The sequence below is a fragment of the Mandrillus leucophaeus genome, unplaced genomic scaffold (genome assembly GCF_000951045.1).
Source record: "Mandrillus leucophaeus isolate KB7577 unplaced genomic scaffold, Mleu.le_1.0 Scaffold127, whole genome shotgun sequence".
NCBI lineage: Eukaryota > Metazoa > Chordata > Mammalia > Primates > Cercopithecidae > Mandrillus > Mandrillus leucophaeus.
Genome location: NW_012101098.1, coordinates 142,621 through 166,840, shown reverse-complemented (window position 1 = coordinate 166,840; position 24,220 = coordinate 142,621). Strand labels below are relative to the sequence as shown.

Genomic DNA, 24,220 nt, shown 5'->3' with positions numbered 1-24,220 from the left:
AATCCAAGTGTCTCCTTCCACTGGATATAGACATTGGTTGGCATGTAACTAAAATTAGGCCAATACACATAGTTGCAAAGACAATGTGCTTCTCTGAGAAAAGGATGACATACTAGGGAATGCTGTTGACTGCCTACTACCACACACGGACAGCCTCTCTAAGAAAGCCAAAAGAAGAAGAAACATGGCGCCAAAGTGCCAGGTTCCTAAGGGCAATGATTAGACCTGAGGACACCATTTTCAAAACTAAATGCACTGCTAGTAAATGGAACCCGCAAATCTCTTCTTTTCCCTTAAGTGAATTCAACCTGAATTTCTTTCACTCGCCAACTAATTGTTCCTAAGTAATTAAGGATTGTAAAATCTCAAAATATATATCCCTCCAATGGAGACATAATATCTATGTAGAAGTTGGGTTACAATCTGGCCAATTTAAAACCCATGCCTTTTTTTTAGAGACAAGGTCTTGCTCTGTCTCCCAGGCTCATAGCTGCCATGAGCTATGACTGCAATGGTGCTATCATAGCTCACTGCAGCCTTGACCTCCTGGCCTCAAGCAATCCTCCCACCTCAGCCTCCCAAGGAGCTGGGATTACAGGTGTGAGCTACTGTGCTCAGCTGAAATCCTTGTTTTGCATATTGTGCCACATGAGTTACTGACTGCTATGTAACCACCACAAACTTAACAGCTTCAAGTGATGTATTTATTTTATGACAGTTTTTGCATATCAGGAATCCAGGCAGAACCTTAGCAGGGTCCACTGCTTTGAAGTCTCTCACTGAGGAAGGTGTTGGTCTGAGCTGGAGTCTCATTTAACGCTGAATGACTGAGGAAGATTCACTTCCAAACTTATGTAGTTGTTGGCAGGATTCAATTCCCTGTGGACTGCTGGACTGAATGCCTCTGTTCCTTGCTGGCTGTTGTTTCAGAGGCAGCTCTGAGCTTCTTGCCATATGCACCTGTTCAACATGGCTGTTCTTTCATCAAAGCATGGAAACCAGGAATGCAATAAAAAGGGTATACTAGTAAGACGCAATTTATATGCTTATGTAACATAATCATGGAAGTGGTGTTCCATTATCTCTATCACATTCCATGAGATAGAAGCAAATCCTATGTCCCACCTACACTCAAGGAGGAAGGACTTACACAAAGGCAGTATCTTTCACTTGGAAAATGCCAGCCTTGAGAGACTGGAATCCAAGACCTACTTCTCTGGTGAGCAGGGGAGATAGGACATAGTCTAAAGGCTAAAAATGTGTCAGGGGAGCTTTGCCCTGGACAGCGCAGTAGGTACTGAGACAGGATTTTATGAACCAGAAATGCAGACATCACCTCTTCTGGCTTCTGGCATTCTTAGGCAGCATATGTATGCGGAATATACCTAATCCAGACTGCATTCATTTCTGGGGCTTTGTAACTAATTACCAAAAACTTGGTGACTTGAAACAACAAGAACGTATTGTCTCACTGTTCTGGGGCAGAGTCCAAAATTAAGATGATTCCTTCTAGAATCTCTGAAGGAAAATCCATTTCATGCTTCTGTCTTGGATTGAGTTGTTCTTAGTTCCCTGTGGTTTCCAACAGTGTTCCCCGGCTTAGGGATGAATCACTTCAATGTTTGCTTCCATCCTCACATGGTGTTCTCCCTGTTTCTGTCTTTATCGTTGTGTCTCTTCTTATAAGGACACCAATTATATTGGGTTTAGGATCTTCCCTAACACAGTACAAACTCATCTTACCTTGATTACATTTGCAGAAACCCTATTTTCAAATAAGGTGAAATTCCTAGGCACCAGGAGTTAAGACATCAACATCTTTTTTGAGACACACAATTCAACCATAACACAAGTCAACTCAAAACCCATGCCAAGAGAAAACTTGACTACCTATGACGTGGCCTGTCAAAGTTTTTAAAACATAGATTCTAACCCATGCTCTGCAGTCTTAAAATAACAATACCAAATCTCAAAGAAATTGATTCCTCTAAAGCTAGGACCTCACAATACCTTCTCATAGCTACTCAACTTTAGATAATGATGATGGTGATGATTCTGATGATACTTTTGATGACGATAAGTAACTACAAAACCTTAAGTTGAATGAAATGCAAGAGGAAGCTCATTTTATCCTAAGTCTTAGAATAAGCTTTTCCTAATGATGAGCTCAGTTATTTTCCAACCTATGAACTTTAATTAATTTCTTGGAAATGATTCCTTCTGCATTCAATCAAATTATAGACCACTGCATTTAAAAACAGGCAACCAGCTGCTTTCTCAAAACTATAAACCAATTAGTTTTTTGGTCATTCTATCACACATGTATGCTGCCTTCCCTCCTTGTAACACCTCAGGGGCTTGGCATTTCAGGGAAACATGCAGTAAACAGGATCCCGGCTTGGCTGGTAATTGTTGTGGATTCAGCATCCAGTGGGAAAAACTGAGCTTCAGCAGCAAATGGCTTTGCCTTGCTTTATATGCTGACAGTTTGTCATAGGAAGTGGAGGTATCCTATTTTCTTTTGAATTTCTAAGGCATATTATAAAATGTATTACTTTTAAAATATTATAAAAACATGTGGCTTCCAGCTCAATATATATAAGCCAAGAGTTTAATGCATTTGACAAACAAAAACTCACATAAACTCTGGGTGTATTCATAACATGTAATGTGATGCATGAGAATAGATGCTTCATACTGAGGAGGATGCTTGCAAAAGACCACCTAGAAGGAACATACTAACATGTTTTCTACGACTTCCAAAGCTGTATATTAGGAGAGAAAAGAAACATTCCAAATTTCTTCAGCTCTGTTTGTAGACAGTGCTCAGGTAAATATTGCCAGCCCTTTCTGATAATGAAATTAAAAACCTGTAAATGTCTTTATTGGTCAGGTTCAAAAGAAAAAAAAAGCTGGGTGACCAGGCACTACAGGTTCATTCATTTGTTCCATGCATTGAAGTGTGTGATTCGTTCTTTTATCTCAAAAATGCTCTGGGTCTTCAAAGGGTTTACCATCTACTGGGGAGGGCAGACTTGTAAAATGGTGATTAAATTCAACTTCTAGGAACTCAGGAGAGGATACTTCATCTCTGCTTAGAGTACCAAAAGGTTAATGAACAGAGAACTACCGTATGGTGAAAGAGTTTTGGTTAAATGACCCCAAAAGCTCCTTCTCCTTGGAAGATGTTATCATTCTGTGATTCAAGTCTAAGTTGATTATATCATTTCCGTCCAGGTAAATTTCCACTATGATATTCAATACACCAAAATCCTCTCCTATGAAGCAAAACAAAAAAAAGTATAAAATGCAAAGATCCTTGTAGAACGTGTGACGGTAAAATCTGTTCTCATTATTATCTGATTTTAGCTCAAAATGAAATAATTTGTTAACATTTTAATATTCTTGGGAAAGCTGGTTTTCTCTCTAAGGCTTACTTCTCTATTTTTAAATTTAAACATTTTAGAAACATGCAAAATAGTATTATAACTTGATTTCATACTAGTTATCTGGATTAGTACAATTCCAATATAAAATTATAAAAGTACTTTACTAGATTAGAAATTTGAGGGAGACTGAAAGCTTTCGTATTAATGATTTAAACACCAGGTGATAAAATGTACATTTGAATTTGGTGAATGGGACCTCATGTTCTTTGATTTAACTTTATTGTATAGTCTGCTAAGAAGAAAAGACAGGCATTAGAATTAGTTTGGATGGAATTCCATTTATGAACCCTCCAATGTCACAATGTAACAATGTAAAACATACCCAAGTGAGTACTTTGCCTGTTAAATTACAACATCGTTGCACCCTCCTCCAGTTTTGTCTTAGTTTTATCTCTCCCTTCTCCCCAATTTTGCATCTTTTATGTCTCTGTGCAGCTCAAGAAGCAATAAACAAGAACCTCAGTTTTAGGAAACATAGACAGCATGTCCTCACTGCACAAACATGTGTTTACGCTCTGCACATTCACTCAAGGCAGGGTGAAAACCTCTCTATCAAGGACCCACAGAAAGAATCCACTCTCAGATTTGCCTCCATTTTCTTTTCCCTACAATCCTAAAACAGTCGCTGAAGACTTTGTGCTTTTCATGAAATGTGGTTTAGTTGGGTCACATATCAATGGGGCTTTCCCACTTACTTTACTTTTCCAGCAGCAGATTTAGATCTCTCTGGATACCCACTTAGACTCACCCAAGGCCTTGTCTATGCTGATTGCAAATAATGATTTATTTACTAATAATTTTTAAAAGAGTTACCTAAAATGGCTCTAAAGAAAATAAGGAATGGAAAAGAGAAAAAATACCCAAAGAGTCTAGATTGGAATTAGGAGATCAATAGTGTCATTGGCCTGACTGGAGGCTAAAGTCCGTATGTGACAGGCAGATGGGACGTTAGGTGAATGTTACATGTTCCCTTGTTGAGTGAATGACTGATTATGTCATAAAAGACAGAGAAGAGAGTAGAATGTAGCTAAAGACACTCATTTTAAGGAAGAAGAAAAGGAGTGTTCAAGAACCTACGATTTTCATATCTTGTTGAAACCCACCAGAAGAGCTCCTTTGCCTGAGATAAATCAGTACCTGCTGCATTCTTTATTTCTGATGGCAACGGGCACTTGCCCTGAGGTAAACTTGAGGACTGTGCAGACAACATGCACAGTAGACCAAGATGATGTCTGGCTTGAAGGAGACTTCGGGATGTTTGGGGTTTCAGAGGGGAAGAGGATATAGTTTAGGTGTTTTATAACTTGGCATTTCACAGTGACGTATTTGATCTTAACTGAATTGTGGATATTTCATCTATGGGCTATCCTTCAACAGCATTCACACACAGACGCAAACACACACACACACACACACACCCCCCCCCACAGACCACACCAATGCCTACCTTCACCATCAAAAGTCATCATCGGATACGTAAAACCTAACAATGAAATGTTTCTCTTTTATTTCTTTTTTAGATACAGGGTCTCACTGTGTCACACAGGCTGGAGTGCACTGCTGTGATCTCGGCTCACCATAGCCTACATCTCCCAAGCACGAGCGATCCTCCTGCCTCATCCCCTCAAGTAGTTGGGACTACAGGCCAGTGCCACCATGCCCAGCTAATTTTTTTTTTCCTGGTAGGAACAGGGTTTTGTCATGTTGCCCAGGGTGGTCTTAACTCCTGGACTCAAGCAATTCACCCACCTAGACCTCCCAAAGTGCTAGGATTACAAGAGCAAGCCACCACTTTCTAATTTGTGGAAATCTAGACCTGCTTCTCTGAACCTCAATATAGAATATTAGATTGAAATAATAAGGTGGAGACTACAGTCTCATCTTTGCTTTATTTTACCGGTAGCTATTGCATGAAGAGATCACTCTTTTGGAATTTTTCCCTCCAGTTCCCTCGCCTTTAAGTTGACTGTGTGATTTAGGTCGATCTGGTTTATTTACTGAGAGCAGATGTTTTTGATCTCACAAACTCTCTGTGGCTCTCAAATCTGGAGCTCATAACTTCTCGATTTCTCTTTGCAGTTTGGCTGTGACTGCACCAAGGAAAGGGGTGCTTAAACATAAAGACAGAATGTTAAACTAACTCATTATGAAAACAGCCTGGTTTAGGAGAAGCAACAAACAGCCTAACAAGATCAGATCTACTCTCAACAAGGGCTTCCAGTACCCCACCCAGGCAAAGAATCTTCCAATGAAAGATAAAGTCATGGGATTAATATTCAATTAACATGACATCGAAGTCCTAATATGCACTAATATTATCATTTTATAATTATTTCTTATATAGTTGTTTACTCCCAAATCACAATAATTCTAAAAAAAAAAATTCATAGGATAAATAATCATATTACTCTTATTTTTAATAGTTGAGGACAATAAATATTTAAAAGGTTAAATGGCTTGGCTAGGCCAGGAGCGGTGGCTCACACCTGTAATCCCAGCACTTTGGGAGGCCAAGGCAGGAGGATCACCTGAAGTCAGGAGTTCAAGACCAGCCTGGCCAACATGGTGAAACCCCATCTCTACTAAAAATACAAAAAATTAGCTGGGTGTGGTGGTGGGCACCTATAGTCCCAGGTACTCGGGAGGCTGAGGCAGGAGAACCATTTGAACCTGAGCGGTGGAGGCTGCAGTGAGCAGAGATTACGCCACTGTACTCCATCCTGAGTGACAGAGTGAGACTGTCTCAAACATAAAAAATAAAATTAAAAAAAACAATAAATAATAAAAATAAATAGCTTCGCTAAAATAGTATGGAAAATAAATAACAGTGTTCAAACCAGCAATATTAATTGACAACAAATAAGACTACAACATTTTAGGAAGGAAGACTCCACAAATAAATAATGAGCTAATTGTTTTAAATGGTCAAATATTCCAGTGGACTAGTTGTACCTAAAGTTTCTATCTCTAACAATTTCCAAAAAAAATTCTTATGATATGCACTATGTGAAAATTTGATTTTTAATAAATTCTAGGTAATCTGTATTTGTTCAAATTATGACAATAATCTAAATTGCAAATGGAATTGAATTAAAATTCATGTATTGGAAGATTATGTACATAAGGGAAAATGTTATTTGTTAGGAAAAGATAGTTCTTAATTATTCAAGCAAGCATAATTCATCCTACTAAATAGCATTATTCCAAACATATGTAATTTCTAAACCCTCAGTAAGATTATTATTCAGTATTCAAATAGCTGAAAGCTTTTTGAGCTGGTGGGGAGAGACATGCTATCGGAAATCCACTCCAGTTTAACTGTGCTTACAAAAAAATACTAAACACTTTTCAATTAGTCCGTGTCAAGGAGATCTTTATTTAATAATCTTTCATAATTACCTTTACTTATAAGCTATGTCTACACAATGTCAAACATCCAACTGACACATGAAAACTGGAGTAATTTAATTATTTTCACCTAGTTGCATGTTGATGTTGATTGGTTAAAACATCTGTCTCATTGTGTTAACAAAGTTTTCGTTTTTCAGCTATATTTTGTGACTATATGCATACAATTGGACTTTGTGTGTCTAGACAACAAGAGAAAGGAAATTAGTTTCTCTTTAATCTCACACACAAAGAATGGTGCTACTGCCTTTTGATGGTTTAAGGGACTTTTTCAAAAAAGTTAATTCTAATCCTTTCCTGGCGATTAATTTCTCTAATTCACATATGCTCAAAATCTATTCGACAACACAGGCTCAAAAGGACTAAAGTTAGGAATAAAGCAGAATGATAATAGTCAGCTCTTTTTAAAAATGTTATACCTCCCAAAATTCCCTTTTGTTAAATCCATACTAGAAACTGCCAGAAATGATGGGCTATTGGTCTTACTTCTTAAGCTTACCCCTCCACTACTACAAGTTATGTCACAGACAATCAACATTTATGATGCCTAGATTCATATACATACCAGACCCACTATGCACGTGCAGTTTCACTGAAATTTTCGGGTTCCCTTTTCTTTTATTAATGATGCTGCACTAACATCAGATTACAGGGTGCTTGTATGTGCTGGCTACTAAGCACTTTACATGGATTAAAACCTTAAATCTCTCAGCCGCCTCTATTTTAGATATAAGGACACTGTGGCCCAAGCAAGCTAGGTCACTTGCCCATAATGACTGATCTGCAAGGGGCTAAACTGTCATTCCAACTCCAGCAAACAAGTTTTGGCTGGAGGAGTAAACAAGGTGTACCTTGAAAAGGTCAGAGAATCACTTTGCCCAGAAGAGACCACATCTTAAGGTGTAGCTGGAAGGAGTGGGGAACCCAAAGGATTTTGTCAGCAGTGTTTGTAAGTAGGAAATAAGACATGTAAAGGTGCAGCCGCCATCTTGAGTGAAACTCTATGGAGACAGATGAGGAAAGAACAATTTGGGTATTTTGTTATACGCCATTCAAAGCCATCTACTCTGGAAATGTTATAGCTGCCTGAAAAAATTTTAAATGACCCTTTGATACCTTTCCGTGTCAAAACAGTATTATCTTTTGAATATGCCATTTAGGACAATTTGCCATGAGGCTGTATTAACATGATACAAAATGCCAAATCTGCAAAATGCCACTGGACATAGTGGCTCCCACCTGTAATCCCAGAACTCTGGAGTTTGAGATGAAAGGCTCACTTGAGGCTAGGGTTCTGGACCAGTCTGGGCAACACAGGAAGGCTCAACTCTTTAAAAATTTAAAAATTAGCCAGTCATGGTGGCAGAAAATTGAGACGTAAATCTAATAGGGGATTTTTTTCATTGTTTATTTTTTTAAAACTCTGCCACCATTCGGGCCCCTGTAGTCCCAGCTACTTGGGAGGCTGAGGCAGGAGAATGGTTTGAACCCGGGAGGCGGAGCTTGCAGTGAGCTGATATGGCGCCACTGCACTCCAGCCTGGGCGACAGAGTAAGACTCAGTCTCAAAAAAAAAAAAAAAATCTGCCACCATTTCCTAATTTGCAGACACCTGGACATGCTTCTTCTCTGAATCTCAATATAGGAGTCTCAGCCTATATAGTCCCAGACACTCAGGAGGCTGAGGTTGGGGGATCACTTGCGCCCAGGAGTTTGAGGCTGCAAACTATGAGCTATGACTGTGCCACTGCACTACAGCCTGGGCCATAGTGCAAGACCCCAGTCAGAGACGGGGTACCTATCTCTCAAACTTTTAAAAAATAAAGTTTTAAAAATCTGAAAAAATGTCTGCCCTAAAATAAGAATTGATATGATCTCCTTGGCATGCCTGAGCATGGTAGAAAGCTCTAAGTGCCCACGGGTGTTTTCAACTAGAAATTCTTGGAAGTATAATCCCAGAATGGAGAGGGGTCCAGAAGGCCCGAAACCAAACAACTTCAGCGACTCTGAACTTTCGTTTTCAGAGAAATACTTCACTATGAATTTCAAATAATATTACAGGGTGATAAAACTCTTCCTTAGTTTTCTATTACCACTAGGACAAATCTCCACAAACTTAGTAAGCTTGGAACAGCACACATTTATTCTTTTACAGTTCTAAGGTCAGAGTTTCTTCCATGGGGCTAGAATCAAGGTGTCAGCAGGGCTGTCGGGCTCCTTTCTGGAAGCTCTAAGGAAGAATCTGTTTCCCCATCTCTTCCGGCTTCTAGAGGCTGCTGCCTGTATTCCTTTCTCCTGGCTCTTTCATATTCAAAGCCAGCAATGTCCGGGTATCTCTTTCTCACATTGCTTTACACCAACTCTGATCTCCTCTTGAGTGTTCTGCATCCACAGTGGAGGGTCTCTGTTAATGTATATGAGAATCCAGGATAGATTCTCCCTATTGGAAGGTCTGCTGATTAGCAAACATAATTCAATCGGCAACCTTAATTCCCCTTTGCCATGTGAAGTCATTATTTAAGGCAGAGTACTGAAGAAGTCAGGTGCCATGCCTAGTAACCTATTCCCAGGTTCCAGGAATGAGCGAGTTGGTTGGGGGGCGAGGCGGTGCTTGCACATATCTCAGGGACCATGACTTTTCTGCCTACAAGTACCTATCTCTCAAAATTAGGAATGCTTGTGTCTCTTGCAATCTCAGCCTCTAAGGCATGTCTGGCATATAATCGATGCTCAAAAATATTTTGGACAGTGAAGTAGTGCTTGCTCATTCCAGACACCTTATGGTGAGAACTATCCTTCGCCGCCTGCCAACTGGTATACCCAAGTACAGCCCAGTTTTATCTCTTCTTACTCCTGAGTCAAGTGGGCCAATCAAAACCCTGCCCTGGGATTTTCAGTATGGAATTACGGAACTTTGTCCCTCACTGGTGGAACTGAGAAAAACAAAATGCAACTAACAAAAACTGCAGAGAACCCTCTTACTGCCATTTAAAGCAAGCCTATTTCCAGAAATAAGCAAAGAACCAGACATGAAGATTGGTGATGTCCTTGGATTCACTGCTTCCAGGTGCCTCTAAAGTCTAGCTGCATCCCCGCCATTCTCCCAATCCGATTTCTCAACTTTTACAGTAAGTTTGGATACCCCATAGCCCTTCTAATAAATTTCCATTTTTTCCCTCAAAACCAGATTAAGGCTAGGTTGCCTTCTACCATTTGAACACAAACATCTCTTGACTAATGTAGAATGCCAGAAAAGTTTGTAAGACCCTCAGAAAGGATGGGAGCTATTGAAGGATGAAAACCAAGCTATAAATTATATCTTGAATTAGATCCAGCGCTATCTATAAGAGAAGTGAATGCATTTGTTTTTTAAAAGCACTAGCAAAGTCGGTTGACTTTCCAGCTTCTTTCCCTGTTGTTCTCCTGCCACCCTTTCAACTTAGGTAGCTTGTCTACCCTAGAAAGTGTTAGGGTCAGCAGCTGTGGATAACATTAAAAAGTTTATGGGCCCAGTGCAATGGCTTATGCTGGTAATCCCAGCATTTTGGGAGGCCGAGGTGGGAGGATCACTTGAGTCTAAGACCAGCTGGAGCAACATAGTGACACCCCATCTCTACAGACACTAAAAAGGTATGGCGGAGTGCACCAGCTACTCAGGAAGCTGAGATGGAAGTATCCCTTGAGCCCAGGAGGTTGAGGCTGCAGTGAGCTATGAGTGCACCACTGTACTTCAGCCTGGATGACAGAGCGAGACCCTATTTCTAAAAGGAAAAAAAAAAAGAACTTTTATGATATGGCACTGCCAGAAACATGGTAAAGCAGAGATTCTGTTACCATGCCACACTTAACGCCCAAGTAGTAACAACAGCAACAACTGACACCAAGCTGCTTAACACAGATGTGTGTGTTCAAATGTTCCATTCGTCAGATGCTTTAGTAGATGAATCCTTTCCATCGCCCATATATTCTTCATGGCACAGCTCAACCACTTATAGCTTCCATCAAGTTTTTCTCAAAAAATAGCTTGTCCCTGAGCTGTCACAGAGCTTTCTTTGTTCCCTAACGAGGATGCTCTGGCTTATTATCTACCTGCAGGTTTATTAACTGTGCAAACTCCTACAGGTCATTGTCCATGTCATGTCTGTCTATATTTCATCACAAAGCTCCAGGCTTTCACCAAATAGGTCCTCAATCAGTAATCGCGGCAAGCTTACTTAAGTCATAGTATTCAAAGTATCAGGTGTCATCTTGGGGGAAAAAGATGAGAGACACCTTGCATTCAATCATCTGTTGTTTTTTAATATCTTACTTTTTCAATTGTATTGCTAGCAAAAAAAAAAAAAAAAACCAGAATTTCACTTTTCTAGAAATCATAATGGCATTTGCTATTATGCTACAATGAAAATACAATGATAATGCCTGGTGTTTTGTTTTGTTTTGTTTTGAGAGGGATTCTCACTCTGTTGCCCAGGCTGGAGTGCAGTGGTGCGATCTCGGCTCACTGCATCCTCCTTCCACCTCTCCAATTCAAGTGATTCTCCTGCCTCAGCCTCCTGAGTAGCAGGGATTACAGGCATGTACCACCACACCCAGCTAATTTTGTGTATTTTTAGTAAAGACGGGGTTTCACCATATTCGCCAGGCTGGTCAGAAACTCCTGACCTCAAGTGATCCACTCACCTCGGCCTCCTAGAGATTAGAGGTATGAGCCACCGCGCCTGGGTAATAATGACTTTCATTTGTATTTTTCTTTATATTTCCCAGTGTTTTTAGTCCCATGATGGAGAATGGAAGGGCTTCTCGCCCCTGAAATCTTTCAAGAATAAGACCTGGCTGGGCACCGTGGCTCACGCCTGTAATCCCAGCTCTTTGGGAGGCCGAGGCGGGCGGATCACAAGGTCAGGAGATCGAGACCATCCTGGCTAACATGGTGAAACCCCGTCTCTACTAAAAATACAAAAAATTATCCGGGCGTGGTGGCGGGCGCCTATAGTCCCAGCTACTCGGAGGCTGAGGCAGGAGAATGGCATGAACCCGGGAGGCGGAGCTTGCAATGAGCCGAGATCACGCCACTGCACTCCAGCCTGGGCGACAGAATGAGACTCCGTCTCAAAAAAAAAGAATAAGACCTTAAGATGTATGTCCAAGGATTCAGAGAGAAAGTACAGGTATAGGTCACTCAGGAAGTGCTTCCTTGGCTCTGTCCATTCCCCAAGGCAACCTGGACTCACTTGTGGCTCTTTCTCCTCCAGGCTTTACATTTAATACGACAGCTTGTCTGAGCAACTCCTTCAAAATGTGTCTTTTATTTTTCCCTTACTTTTTAGCCTCACTTCTAAATAATACCATGGGTTCTCATTAAAAACCTGAAATGTTTCCATAGCTCATCTTTCTGTGTTCAGTCTCCTTCGTGACCAAGAGGAATCACGAATCGTAGTGCCATCCCCTCATGTATGAACTGATGTGGACTTAGTATGTGAGACTGGAACTTCTCAGCTGGACTTTCACAATTTGTGTTTAATCAAGCTACCAAGCCACATTCTGCATTGCTTCCTCAAAGTAGTCACTCAGTCACTCTCTCCCTGCTCGCTCTCTCTCTCTCTCTGTCACACACACACACACACACACACACACACACACACACACCATGCAGATTCGGTCATTCGGTCTCCAACTGCTCCTTGTCAACAATGGCCCATGTGTCCTACTAGAGCTTCCAACTGGCTTGACTGATTTTGACCTTATTTTAGCACCTATCAAAAGATTAAATATGCAATTCAAGTTAATTAGCCTGTCGTCTAACAACAAAGAGAAAGTAATAACCTATGAACATTTAAATAAAGAAATTTGTAAGATAGGAAATAGTCATAAAGACCCAAGCCTAAGTTTAGTAGATCATGATGCCAGTTTAAACGAAAAGACTCACCTTCAGCAAGACCTGATTTATTAATTATAAAAAGTATTGCTTTCTAAAGAAAAAAATATATATGTTTCATAAACTATTGTACAATGAAGAAATTTCCAACACTTTTCCTCATGCAAGTTATTTCTTAAATGCAAGGGTAAGTATGTACCTAAAATAAAGTCTATTTTTTTATTTTTAATACACCTACACATTTTATGAAAGTGGAAACGTAGAAATTTGAGCCATTCTGATCAAGGCAGAAAGACAAAGCTAAACCAAAAAAAAGTAGATTTGTTGTTGTTGTTGTTGTTCAGATTTGTCTTTCTGGCTTGATCAGACTGGTCAGAGTGGAATTTTAAATTCCAAATAATAATATTGCTGTCTATCCTGCTAAATAAAAGCATTGATCTGAATTAAGATACTGCCTAAGGGAAGGCCTTTGGAGAGAATCAGCATGATGTCAACATTTCAATATGCTGTTGTGGATGCGGAGTTCATTCATTTAGTGAATAACCAATAATTAAATATCTAAAGCTCTGCATTGGTACTTTTTTCTTTTTTTTTTTGAGACGGAGTCTTGCTATGTTGCCAGGCTGGAGTGCAATGGTGCCATCTTGGCTGACTGCAACTTCTGCCTCCTGGGTTCAAGCGATTCTCCTGCCTCAGCCTCCCGAGTAGCTGGGATTACAGACACGCGCTACCATGCCCAGCTAATTTTTGTATTTTTAGTAGAGATGGGGTTTCGCCATGTTAGCCAGGATGGTCTCGATCTCCTGACCTCATGATCTGCCTGCCTCGGCCTCCCAAAAGTGCTGGGATTACAGGCGTGAGCCACCATGCCCCGCCTGCACTGCTTCTTGGTTGATAGAGTTAAGAAAACAAGCAAGCAACCAAAAACAAAAACTCCTAACCCAAAGGTTGTGATTTGTGGACTGTATAAACATGCAGGGCTGTAGCTTTGAACTCTCACCAGCAAAATTCTAAGGTTTACACATAGTGGGGAGATCGCTTCTACTTTTTCAGTCACTATTAGATTTCTGATTCCCTTGTCAAGACCATATGGGCATAATGCTTCAAAACGCCTAAAGAACGAAACAAGTAGAACTGGGTTTATTATCAGGTTTGGATTACTTTTTCACTGAATAGCATTTTTCACATATTTACATTCCTCGAATTTTAATTCAATACTGAATCACAATGAAACGGCCACACTGTTTGTGGTCTCCAGCCACACAATTTTACATACGGGGCTCTGCAGTCAGGGAGGCTATTGATTGTTTCTCATGGGTGGCCTCAATCTGTCCAACTCCTATATGAGGCGGCCTTCTATTTGAAGTGCATTCATTGTTGCCAAGGCTAGCTCTATAAAATCACCAGACTCTAGCACATCCAAGGTATTATGAAAGCAATTTTAACCCTTTGTCCTGTTTTCGGGTTTTTTTTCTCCCCGTTTTTGTCTTCCTTTCTTTTTGGTTTTTGTTTGAATAGTTCGTTATGAGAAAGATATCAACCCAGGTGGCTGCTCAAATGAGAACCCTAATTGCTTTTGAGAGCTCTTATTCATCTCACACACACACAAAGAGGGACTGTTAGGCACGGAGACAGCTCAGAGCACCCCATGGAAGTACAGCGTCCAAATGTCAGTTTAACTCCTTGAATCACATTCAGACCTGGACTTTATGAGATAATTGTGAGGTCTGTCACCATAACGACAAGGGCAATATGCCAGAAACCACTAATATAATGAAGCACAGTCCTTTAATTTCTTGCTCTGGGCTGTTCTTTGTAATCTCAATGACAATTTGTAATCTCAGTGACACACAACCCTGGTCTGGTTTTTCATGACACTCTAACTTAGACTATCTGGCATTTATATGGAGAAAGAGAAATCTGATAGATGCAATACAACTTTGGAGATCATTAGATTAATGTCATTGTTTATTTAGTATTTTCAGCCAAATCTTACTGAAAAATGTCTTCCAGGGATTGAAGTTAAAAAAAAAAAAAAAGGAAGAAGAAGAAATTTCTCCATAAAAGAAATTTATCACACTCTCCACGAAGAACTTTATACAAAGGACACACTCTAGTTTCTACATTAGATACATCTGTCATTCCCACAAATTAACTTCCTTTCTTCCTTTCTTTCCAGGTATATTTTATTCTCTGTTGTTTTTCTCCTCATATGGCAGATGGAAATGCTAACTGGGAAATGTGATAGTACTGTGGCATACTTTAGTCTGGTTATTCTTCCTAGGAAATCTGAATTTGAAATCTATAGACATAAAACTATTCATGTTTTACTAACATTAGGTTAACATATTAAATATTATTGTGTCTACAGACTTTCATTGTTTTTTTTACTAAAAAAAGGAAATTTTTAAAAATACAAACGTGTTCATCTCTAATGTAGCTAGAATCATCTGACTACATTTTGCCATTTGATTGCAGCGAATATTGGAAGAAAAGAACATCCAAATTTACGTTAAGGAAATGGATTCTAAACAATGAAATCCAACCATTGTATGAACTATCCCCTGCTTGTATATTAACCATTATCAAGTTTTTCTTTGAAAACTCAAAAAAGTTGCTAATATCTTAAGTCATTAAGGCAGAAAGAACCATTTTCTCTTTCAGTTTGCAAACTGGAACATAATAGTGTACTTAATTCTATTATTTTTCTATACTCATTCCTTTACAGATGATTTGGGTATAACATGCAACATTATATGCTCATATTTATTTTCATCTGCAAATAAGCATTATAAAAAGTTAAGAAGGCGATATATGAAAATAATTAAAGTCATTTTTTATAGTTTTCTCTAGCCAGTAGATGGCCCAATATATACAAGTGGAACACGTGATAAGTTGTTGCAAGAACTGCATTTGTAATATGAAAAATACATTAAAATAAACGGGTTATAGAAAAGATCATGCACGAGACACTATAAAACCCTCCTGGCAAACGTCTCTACACACTGCCCAAGAGGTACTGTTTTCTGTTCCAATGAGGTACTCACCATCTTCCGTGGGCACGTAGATGTTTAAGTAAAGGCAGTCTTCATTTTGATCTTGAACATAGGTCATCAAAGTATCCAAATTGGCAGTAAACCAGATGGGCAGCATGTCATGCAATAAGGATCTCTCATCCAGGTGCTGAGGGCACACAGCAGCAAACTGAGTAGTATTTCGGATGCCAGTCCAGGAGGATGGGGGTTCTGGGGGCTGAAACCGCCTCTCTCCAGTGGGGGGTGAGGCATAGGGGACCCCTAAGTACTGTTCCACTGGACCCAAGATCTCACTGGGTAATGGTGTTTTTAGGCCCCGGATTTTGCCATAATTTGTGTTGACAACTGGATACTGTGCTTGGCTGTCAATGAGGGTGAATTTGATGGCAAGAGCAGTTATCCACAGGAGGACATTGGAGTTTAACATGACGCAGACTGGGGTGAACAACAGAGGAAGCCATAACAGTCCCTGGGGCCGCGACATGGTTCAAATCTGCATCCACATCCGCAGCTGTCCCAGTGATGTGGCTCCAAGGAGACAAAGCCCAGAGGCGAGCCTGCAGAGAGATAGGGCTTTCCAGGGAGCAGAAGACCTGGGAGAGACTCTCAGACTGATCACAGACAGAGCCTGAGGTTAAGAACAAGCACAGCGGTTTTCTTGGCAGCCCATTGCAAGGGGGCAGCCCTCCCTTAATCCTGAAACTGGATTCCAGCAACTGCAATGCTCCAAGGAAGCTGTGACCATTTAACACCTCCAGGGACAATTTCTCATGAAAACTCCAAGGCAGCCTAAAAGAGGAAGAAAGCAGACAAGAATAATGAAGCCATACAATGACCACCTAGAACACTGGCTGGCTCTTCCATGAAATCCACAACATCTCTCTAAGAAATTCCTATTCATTTGTATAGGAATGTGTATAGTGCCATCTCCACATAGTAGGCAAGAGCAAGAACATCACCTGTCTTTATTTGTTTTTTTTTTTCAGAGATGGTGTCTTGCTATATTGCCCAAGATATAATGCAGTAGTGCTATCATAGTTCACTGCAGCCTCCAACTCCTGGGCTCAACCCACCCTCCTGCCTCACCCTCCCGAGTAGCTGGGACTACAGGTATGCACCACTATGTCCGGCTAATTCATTGGATTTTTTTGTAGACGTCGGGTCTCCCTATGTTGTCCAGGCTGGCCTCAAGGGATCCTCCCCCTCAACCTTTCAAAGTGTTGGGATTACAGACATGAGTCACCACGCCTAGCAGCCACCACTTGTCTTAATTCCTGCTGTACATCCTATCACCATGAACAATGCCTGACATTTAGAAAACATTAAACAAATCTGTGTTGAATGAACAAACAGATGTTCAAGAGTTATACAGGTTATGCAGATTATGGTAACGACACCTCCCAGTTTTGTTATTGTTTACCAGATTGGTTATCAATACATGGGTACTTCCAAAACACTGTTTCTCAAATGTTTAAGGAAACTGTCACATTTTCCTAAGGAGACATGCATGGAGCTCTGAAAGTTTTCCAGTAGGAGGAAAATGGAAGTATGCATCCAAGTCAATCTGGCATCATGATGTGGATATTTATCAGGTCACAAAGGGAACATCATCAAATGAAAAGAGTGTAGACTTTGGACACAAATTCTCCTTGGTCTGGTCAAGTGCATATACATTTAGGCTACATACTTCACTGCTCTGAATCTCAGCTTCCTTGTAAAAAAACTATACAAGATGGTGCATTTCAAATACATGCTGTAGTGCTAGTCTCCTGAAGACTTCATTCATAATTAAAAGTGTTGATACGATTATCCTGACTTTCCAGTAATCCATTGCATGCCTTAGAGGGTATCCTCTTCACTCTTTAGCCCATTTAAAAAGCTGAGGCTACATTTGAGTTACTTTCCCAGTGAGCCTGGAGTCAACTTTTAAAGGGTAACCACCTCAGTTTGTCTCTACATGGATAATACGACTATCCCTAGAGAAATCGCTGCTCCTGTGACAATAAAAGAACGCTGTGCAGCAATAGACAGTATGTTAAATGACCCCCTAATAACGGAAAACATTTCACTAGGTGTCACAAGGAGGGTGCCTTTAGAGAGTTCTTCATCTCAAAGTACGCATATGTGTTTCTAAGGATTTTGTGGGTTATTCAGAGCATTTGCATCAGAAAATAATTATCTGTTTCATTTAAGTAATCAGATGAACAGAACACATCACATGGCTTTTTTTTAAAATAAAACATATTGGAGCTGGATCTGTCACAGAACAATAATACCAACAGGGGGAAATCCCATAGTACATGCCATCCTGGGAAAAGTTCACCAGAGATGGATGAATATGCACTGAAAATCTGGATTGTAACTTTGAAAGTGACAAATAGCATCTCACCAAATGGCTGATTTAGGTGTTTGCTTCTATCTTTGAATTCTACTGTAGACATGTGGATGTCTGCCATACAGCAATCCCATTTCTGAATAATTAAGAGACAGACAAGAAAAACAAAGAGGTGATGTTGTGTTTGGTTGATTCTTTCCTGAAAGATTTTTAACTAGAGGTAGCTGTTACTTTCAGAGCCTTCCCCAAGAGAACAGGTGAAATCATCAACTTTTTTTTTTAACTTTTATTTTGGCTTTAGGGGTAGCTGTGCAAGTTTGCCATACAGGTAAACTTTTGTCACAGGGGTCAGTTGTACTGATTATTTCATCACCCAGGTACTAGGCCTAGTACCCAATAAATATTTTTCCTAATCCTCTACCTCCTCCCACTGCCCACCCTCCAATATGCTGCTTTTTCTATTGTTTCCTTCTTTGTGTTCATGAGTTCTCATCTCTAGCTCCCATTTGTAAGTGGGAATATGCAGTATGTGGTTTACTTTTCCTGCATTAGTTTGCTAAGGATAATAGTCTCTGCTTCCATCCACGTTCCTGCAAAGGACATAATCTCGTTCTTTTTTATCACTACATAGTATTCTATGGTATATATGAACCATATTTTCTTTATCCAGTCTACCACTGATGGGCCTTTAGGTTGATTCCATGTCTTTGCTATTGTGGGCAGTGAGGCCATCAACTTGTAATTCAGATGAACCTGAGTCCTGGGATGCTACCTCTGTGAGCTGAGGGAAGCAAGTCAACCTCTGCAGACTGCAAAAAGGTAAAATGGTGCGTTCCACCTGGTTCATGGAGCTGTGCAGAGCAGGAAGGGAGCCTACAGGCAAAAGTTGAAGAGCACAGAAGATGCCCAGTCAACATATACAACATGCTGCAATGTTCAACACAGACCTGCCCAAAAGATTCCTGGGTACAGAGACACAAGGTACTATCAACTCACTGTTAGTGCTGAGTAGGCTGACAGCAGGTCATTCAAATTCTTTAGGACTCACTTTACCAGTCTACTATTTGCGATTTTACATGCTATCACACTTAGTCCCACGTAGCTGTAAAGTATTTGGTTTTACATACTATCTGATTTAATCCCAAGTATTTAAAAGCTACTTGGGACAAAATGAGATAGTATGTATCCTCAAGGTATTGCATAGTCCCTGAAACACAGAGCTCAATAAATGTAGAATTCAGTGGGTAGACTTCTTCCAAGGTATATAAAGTTAGTTCCATGAGGAATTCCAGCCCACGTCTTAAAAGTCTCAAACTCAATGTGAATGAGACTATGAGCCACATATTGGTTATGACTGAACCAGCTGTATGATCAAATCCCTCCTCTGTCTAAATCTGCATCCCACAAAGTCCTGATGGGCAGTGAGCGATTATGAAGCAGCAGCAACCTAAGAAGACGGGCCCAAGGGCATCTGTCCACTTACTAGTTCTAGATCGGGCATTCACAATATTCACAGGTTGAGAGCTATCTTTTTTTACTCCCTCGTTTTTTGAAATTTGGCTAATTTGCACAAAATTACTATAATCTAAAGCCCAAGTATTTTGCACTATCCCTGACCTCTACTCACTGGACGAAAGTGGCACCTCCTACCCAGTTTTAACTATGGAAAATGTCTCTAGATAGTGCTAGATAGCCTGGGGGCCAAAACAACCCTCAAGTGAGAATTACTGGTTTAAGCCATCAAGTATAAAATTATAGTGGCTGTGTAAATGATTAAGTATCAGTAGGTATATTTAGCGAATATAACTAGTGCTGTCATGCACGTTGTCTGTGTGTGTAAACATAGTTACATTCAAAAAATTGGCAACTTGTAAATTTCTAGCATTACAAGCAATGTTGATATTGAAGATATCAATATTTCTTACTGATATCAATCAAATGTACATTATCATCATTAAAGAATCACCGTAAATTTAACCAACCTATATCCTTGTGGGCAAAATAATAAAAGATCTCCCATGTGAGTTTCAAAAACTGAAAAGGATTTCACAAAGGATGAAATGTGGTTATTGATAGTTATTCATAAACAGGTAGATTTTTAATATTCCTAAGATAAAGAGGATATACTACAAAATGAATTCTAAAATTTTTAATGGATAAAAAATGTTAATAAAAAGGTGAAAACTAACTTCATTAAATATATACATATACTTTGGGAGTGAAGAAGGGCTATATAGCATTTATTCTCTGCAAAGACTGCATAAAATAATATCTCAGAATGGCATTTTGACTGATTTATAACTTGATTGGGTATTTTAAATGATTCTCTGCAGGGCAGTTATTCTGACTCAGGTTGCAATTAAGGCAAGGCTCGCACTATTAGGCCTATCAGAATTTAAAGTGTTCAGAATAAAAATTGTAATACATTTCTCCCCTAAGTATGCATTCCTTAAATTGAGATTGGTTTAATTTTAAGATACATATTTAATTAAGGTGAGCCCTGATAACAGGTATTTTGGTATTTTGACCTTAAAATGAATAAAATCACATCTCCTGAGTGTTTATGGCCTTGTCTTTCAAAGGCTTGTAATATATTAGAAAACAGGAAGCTTTGTAGATGCATTAAAAAAAAATAGGGTAACTGACAAAGAGCACCCTTCCCTGTGTTTTACTTCCAGCCACGCTGAACATCTGGGCCCACTGAGATGTCTGCTGCTAGGAGGTTTCTGAGAACAAGAAGCACTTGAGACATCCGCTTCCATCTCACATTCATTACGGAGCATCCAGAAAACAAAAGCAACAGAAGCCGATCCTTGCCCAAATTACTGGGCTTGTACAATAATCCTTCTATACCGCTCACTAAGAAAGTCTAGAAGAGCTTTTCCCAAAACTCTGCACAAGCTACATACATTTCTGGCTTCCCTTTTCTTTTGTGTCTAGTGAAGACAACATTTTAGGGTACCTGAGTGGGATGTGGCTTATCTTTTGTTCTGAAGCCCAAAGCTCTAAGCTGATACCAACAAGAACGACCACTCTCCACACATGGCCATGCATTCATGCACACACACGTCCTCCATCCCTGCTCAACATCCATCCAACACCAGCAATCTGCCAGTTTGTCTATTTTTGTACATGTAGATATTTTAATATTCTGGTCTTTATTTCCTCTCCTACACAAAGGAGATTACAATCTAATTTGGTTTTTGTCAAATCTTAAGAGTTCTTTGCACAGTCACCTATGCAGTTTCTATTAAATCTAAAAATCAAATCCCATTTAAAAATCCACCATTTTTCACCAAAGAAATGCAAATCAAAACCACAATGAGATACCATCTCACACTAGTCAGAATGGCTATCCATAAAACATCAAAAAACAACAGATGCTGTTGAGGCTGCAGAGAAAACAGAAGGCTATATATACTGTTGGTAAGAACATCAATTAGTTCAGCCATTGTGTAAAGCAGTATGGAGATTTCTCAAGGAACTTAAAAGAGGAACTACCATTCGACCTAGCAATCCCATTACTGGGTATACACACAAAGGAAAATAAATTGTTCTACCAAAAAGACACATGGACATGCATGCTCATCACAGCACTATTCACAATAGCAAAGACATGGAATCAATCTGAGAGTCCATCAACGGTGAATTGAATAAAGAAAATGTGATGCATATACACCATGGATTACTATGCAGCCATAAAAACAAATGAAATCATGTCCTTTGCAGCAACATGAATGCAGCTGGAAGCCATTATTTTGAGCGAATTAGTGTAGAAACAGAAAATCAAGTACCACATTTCTTACTTAGAAGTGGGAACTAAACATTGGGTACTCATGGACATAAAGCAATAACAGAAACTCGGGACTACTACAGTGGGGAGAGGGAGGGGGAAAAGGTAGAAAAACTACCTGTTGGGTGCTGCACTCCATATCTGTGTGACAGAATCAACTGTACCTCAAACCTCAGCACCATCCAATACAGTCAGGCAAAAAACCCTGCACATATATCCCATGAATCAAAAAAAAAAAAAAAAGTTGAAATTTAAAAAAATTGTCAAATAAATACTGAATATGTTCAAGGTAAAAATAAATAAATAAAATGTTACTGGTATACACACACACACAAAATTTACCATTGTGAACCATTATCTTTACTATATATTAAGCAATGGGAGAGTAAAAATGCGGCCAGGCATGGTGGCACATGCCTGTATTGCCAGGCAATCAGGAGGCTGAGCCAGGAGCATCATTTGAACTCAGGAGTTTGAGTTTAGCCTGGGCAAACTAGCAAGACCCCGTCTCTTAAAAAAAAAAAAAAAGGATGCCAAATGTACTATCTTCAAGACAGTCTTTCACCATATGACAGCTCAAAGTGTCAACTTCATCACCTCCCTCACCATTTCTGTTCTTCCACTGAAGTTTAATAAGTCAGGAACATGCATGAGCCATAACTGTAGAAACCAGAATTTTCAGCAGGGGGCTTAGCAGAACCCAAACTAAACCCAAGGGTAAAGAATTAATGGCTTATATGTCGCCCAGTCAAGACCAATTGGATAAGAGGATATTCCATAGATAGGAAAGACAAAGATAGCATTAGGAATAGAGCATACATCTTTCTAGAGCAAACTATGTAGACAGAAAGATCCTATACTGACCAAAGAAATAAGACACCACCAAAACTTAGAAGTTGGCTTAGTCCATTCAGGCTGCTGTAACAAAATACCATAGCCTGGGGGGCTTATAAACCACAGATATTCATTGCTCACAGTTCTGGAGGCTGGAAATACAAGATCAAGGCATGGTAGATTCAGTGTATGGTGAGGGCCCACTTCCTAGAGGGCTGTATTTTCCTTATAACTTTGGAAAAGGGGGAAAGTGCACAGAATTTCCCTGTGGTATCTTTTAAAATGTCATTAATGCCATTCTGGGGCATCCACCCTCATGATCTCATCAGCTCCAAAGGCCCTACCTCTTAGCACCATCACTTTGGGGTTACAATGTCAACATGTGGATTCTGGAAAGACACAAGTCTTCAGACCATAGAAGTATCCCGTAAAGATCACTATGCTAGCTAAGGTACATAATGGGGTAAAGAAGGAGTTCCCGCCCACTAGAAGCTTACATTCTCATGAAGGTATCTATCCCTACCTGTGCTGCTTGTTTTCTTCTTATTCATCTTCTGCATATCTAAAGCTAGCACAAGGACTGGCAAATAATAAAAGCTCATTAATGCTTGATTTTCTGTGTCAAATTAAATGTTTTCCAAACACAATTTCTAAATTTAAATCAAATAATTTGCAGATCTCTCTAGGCTTTGTGTTCATCTCTCTCACCGAACTCAAAGTCATATATCCTGAAGGTCATGGAGGTATACACCTGTAGTGCCAGCTGACAACATGGTGTGTGCCACCATGCCTGTAGTGCCACCACTATCTTCTCTTCAAGAATATAGTCAGATAGACATCATATGGTGCTCCTAAAACTCTCATTCTCCGATCCCCAAACTGTTTCCATGCTTTTGTTTCATATTTGGATAACTAGATCATTACTTTTCTAGTAATTCAGACTACACTCAAAGCCATCTTTGTTGGTTCCTCACCATAAATCCACATCCAGGAAGGAGTCCTCAAATCTACAGATAATCTCAACGTAGGACAAGAGGCTCAGTGTCATTCATTAGTGGTGAAATGCAGATGAAATCACAATAGGATCAATAAAAATACAAACAAACAATGAGGCCAAGTACTGAGCAACGATGTGGAGCAACTAGAACTCCCGTGCATCAGGAAATATGCACAGAAATGTCCACTGCAGCCCCACATTTTTTTCTTCAACTTTTAAGTTCCCGGGTACATGTGCAGGATGTGCAGGTTTGTTACACAGGTAAACATGTGCCATGGTGTTTGCTGCACAAATCAACCCATCACCTAGGTATTAAGCCCAGCATCCATTAGCTATTCTTCCTGATGCTCTCCCCTCCAGGCATCCCCAGACAGTTCTGAGTGTGTGTTGTTTCCCTCCCCCATGTGTACACATGTGTCCTCATCATTCAGCTCCCACTTACAAGTGAGAACGTGCAGTGTTTGAGTATCTGTTCCTGTGTTAGTTTGCTGAGGA

General features: G+C 39.8%; 1 protein-coding gene across 5 annotated transcripts in view; it reads right to left on the bottom strand.

The window, feature by feature from the left end:
- The window catches only part of NLGN4X (neuroligin 4, X-linked), a 354,547-nt gene that overhangs the window by 249,101 nt on the left and 81,226 nt on the right, over positions 1-24,220 (bottom strand). For all 5 annotated transcript variants that reach the window (XM_011972100.1, XM_011972101.1, XM_011972103.1 and 2 more), the window contains one exon: positions 15,779-16,555. In XM_011972100.1, coding sequence (XP_011827490.1) covers positions 15,779-16,250 — 472 coding nt within the window. In that variant the 5' untranslated portion in view covers positions 16,251-16,555. The remainder of the gene's footprint in view (positions 1-15,778; positions 16,556-24,220) is intronic.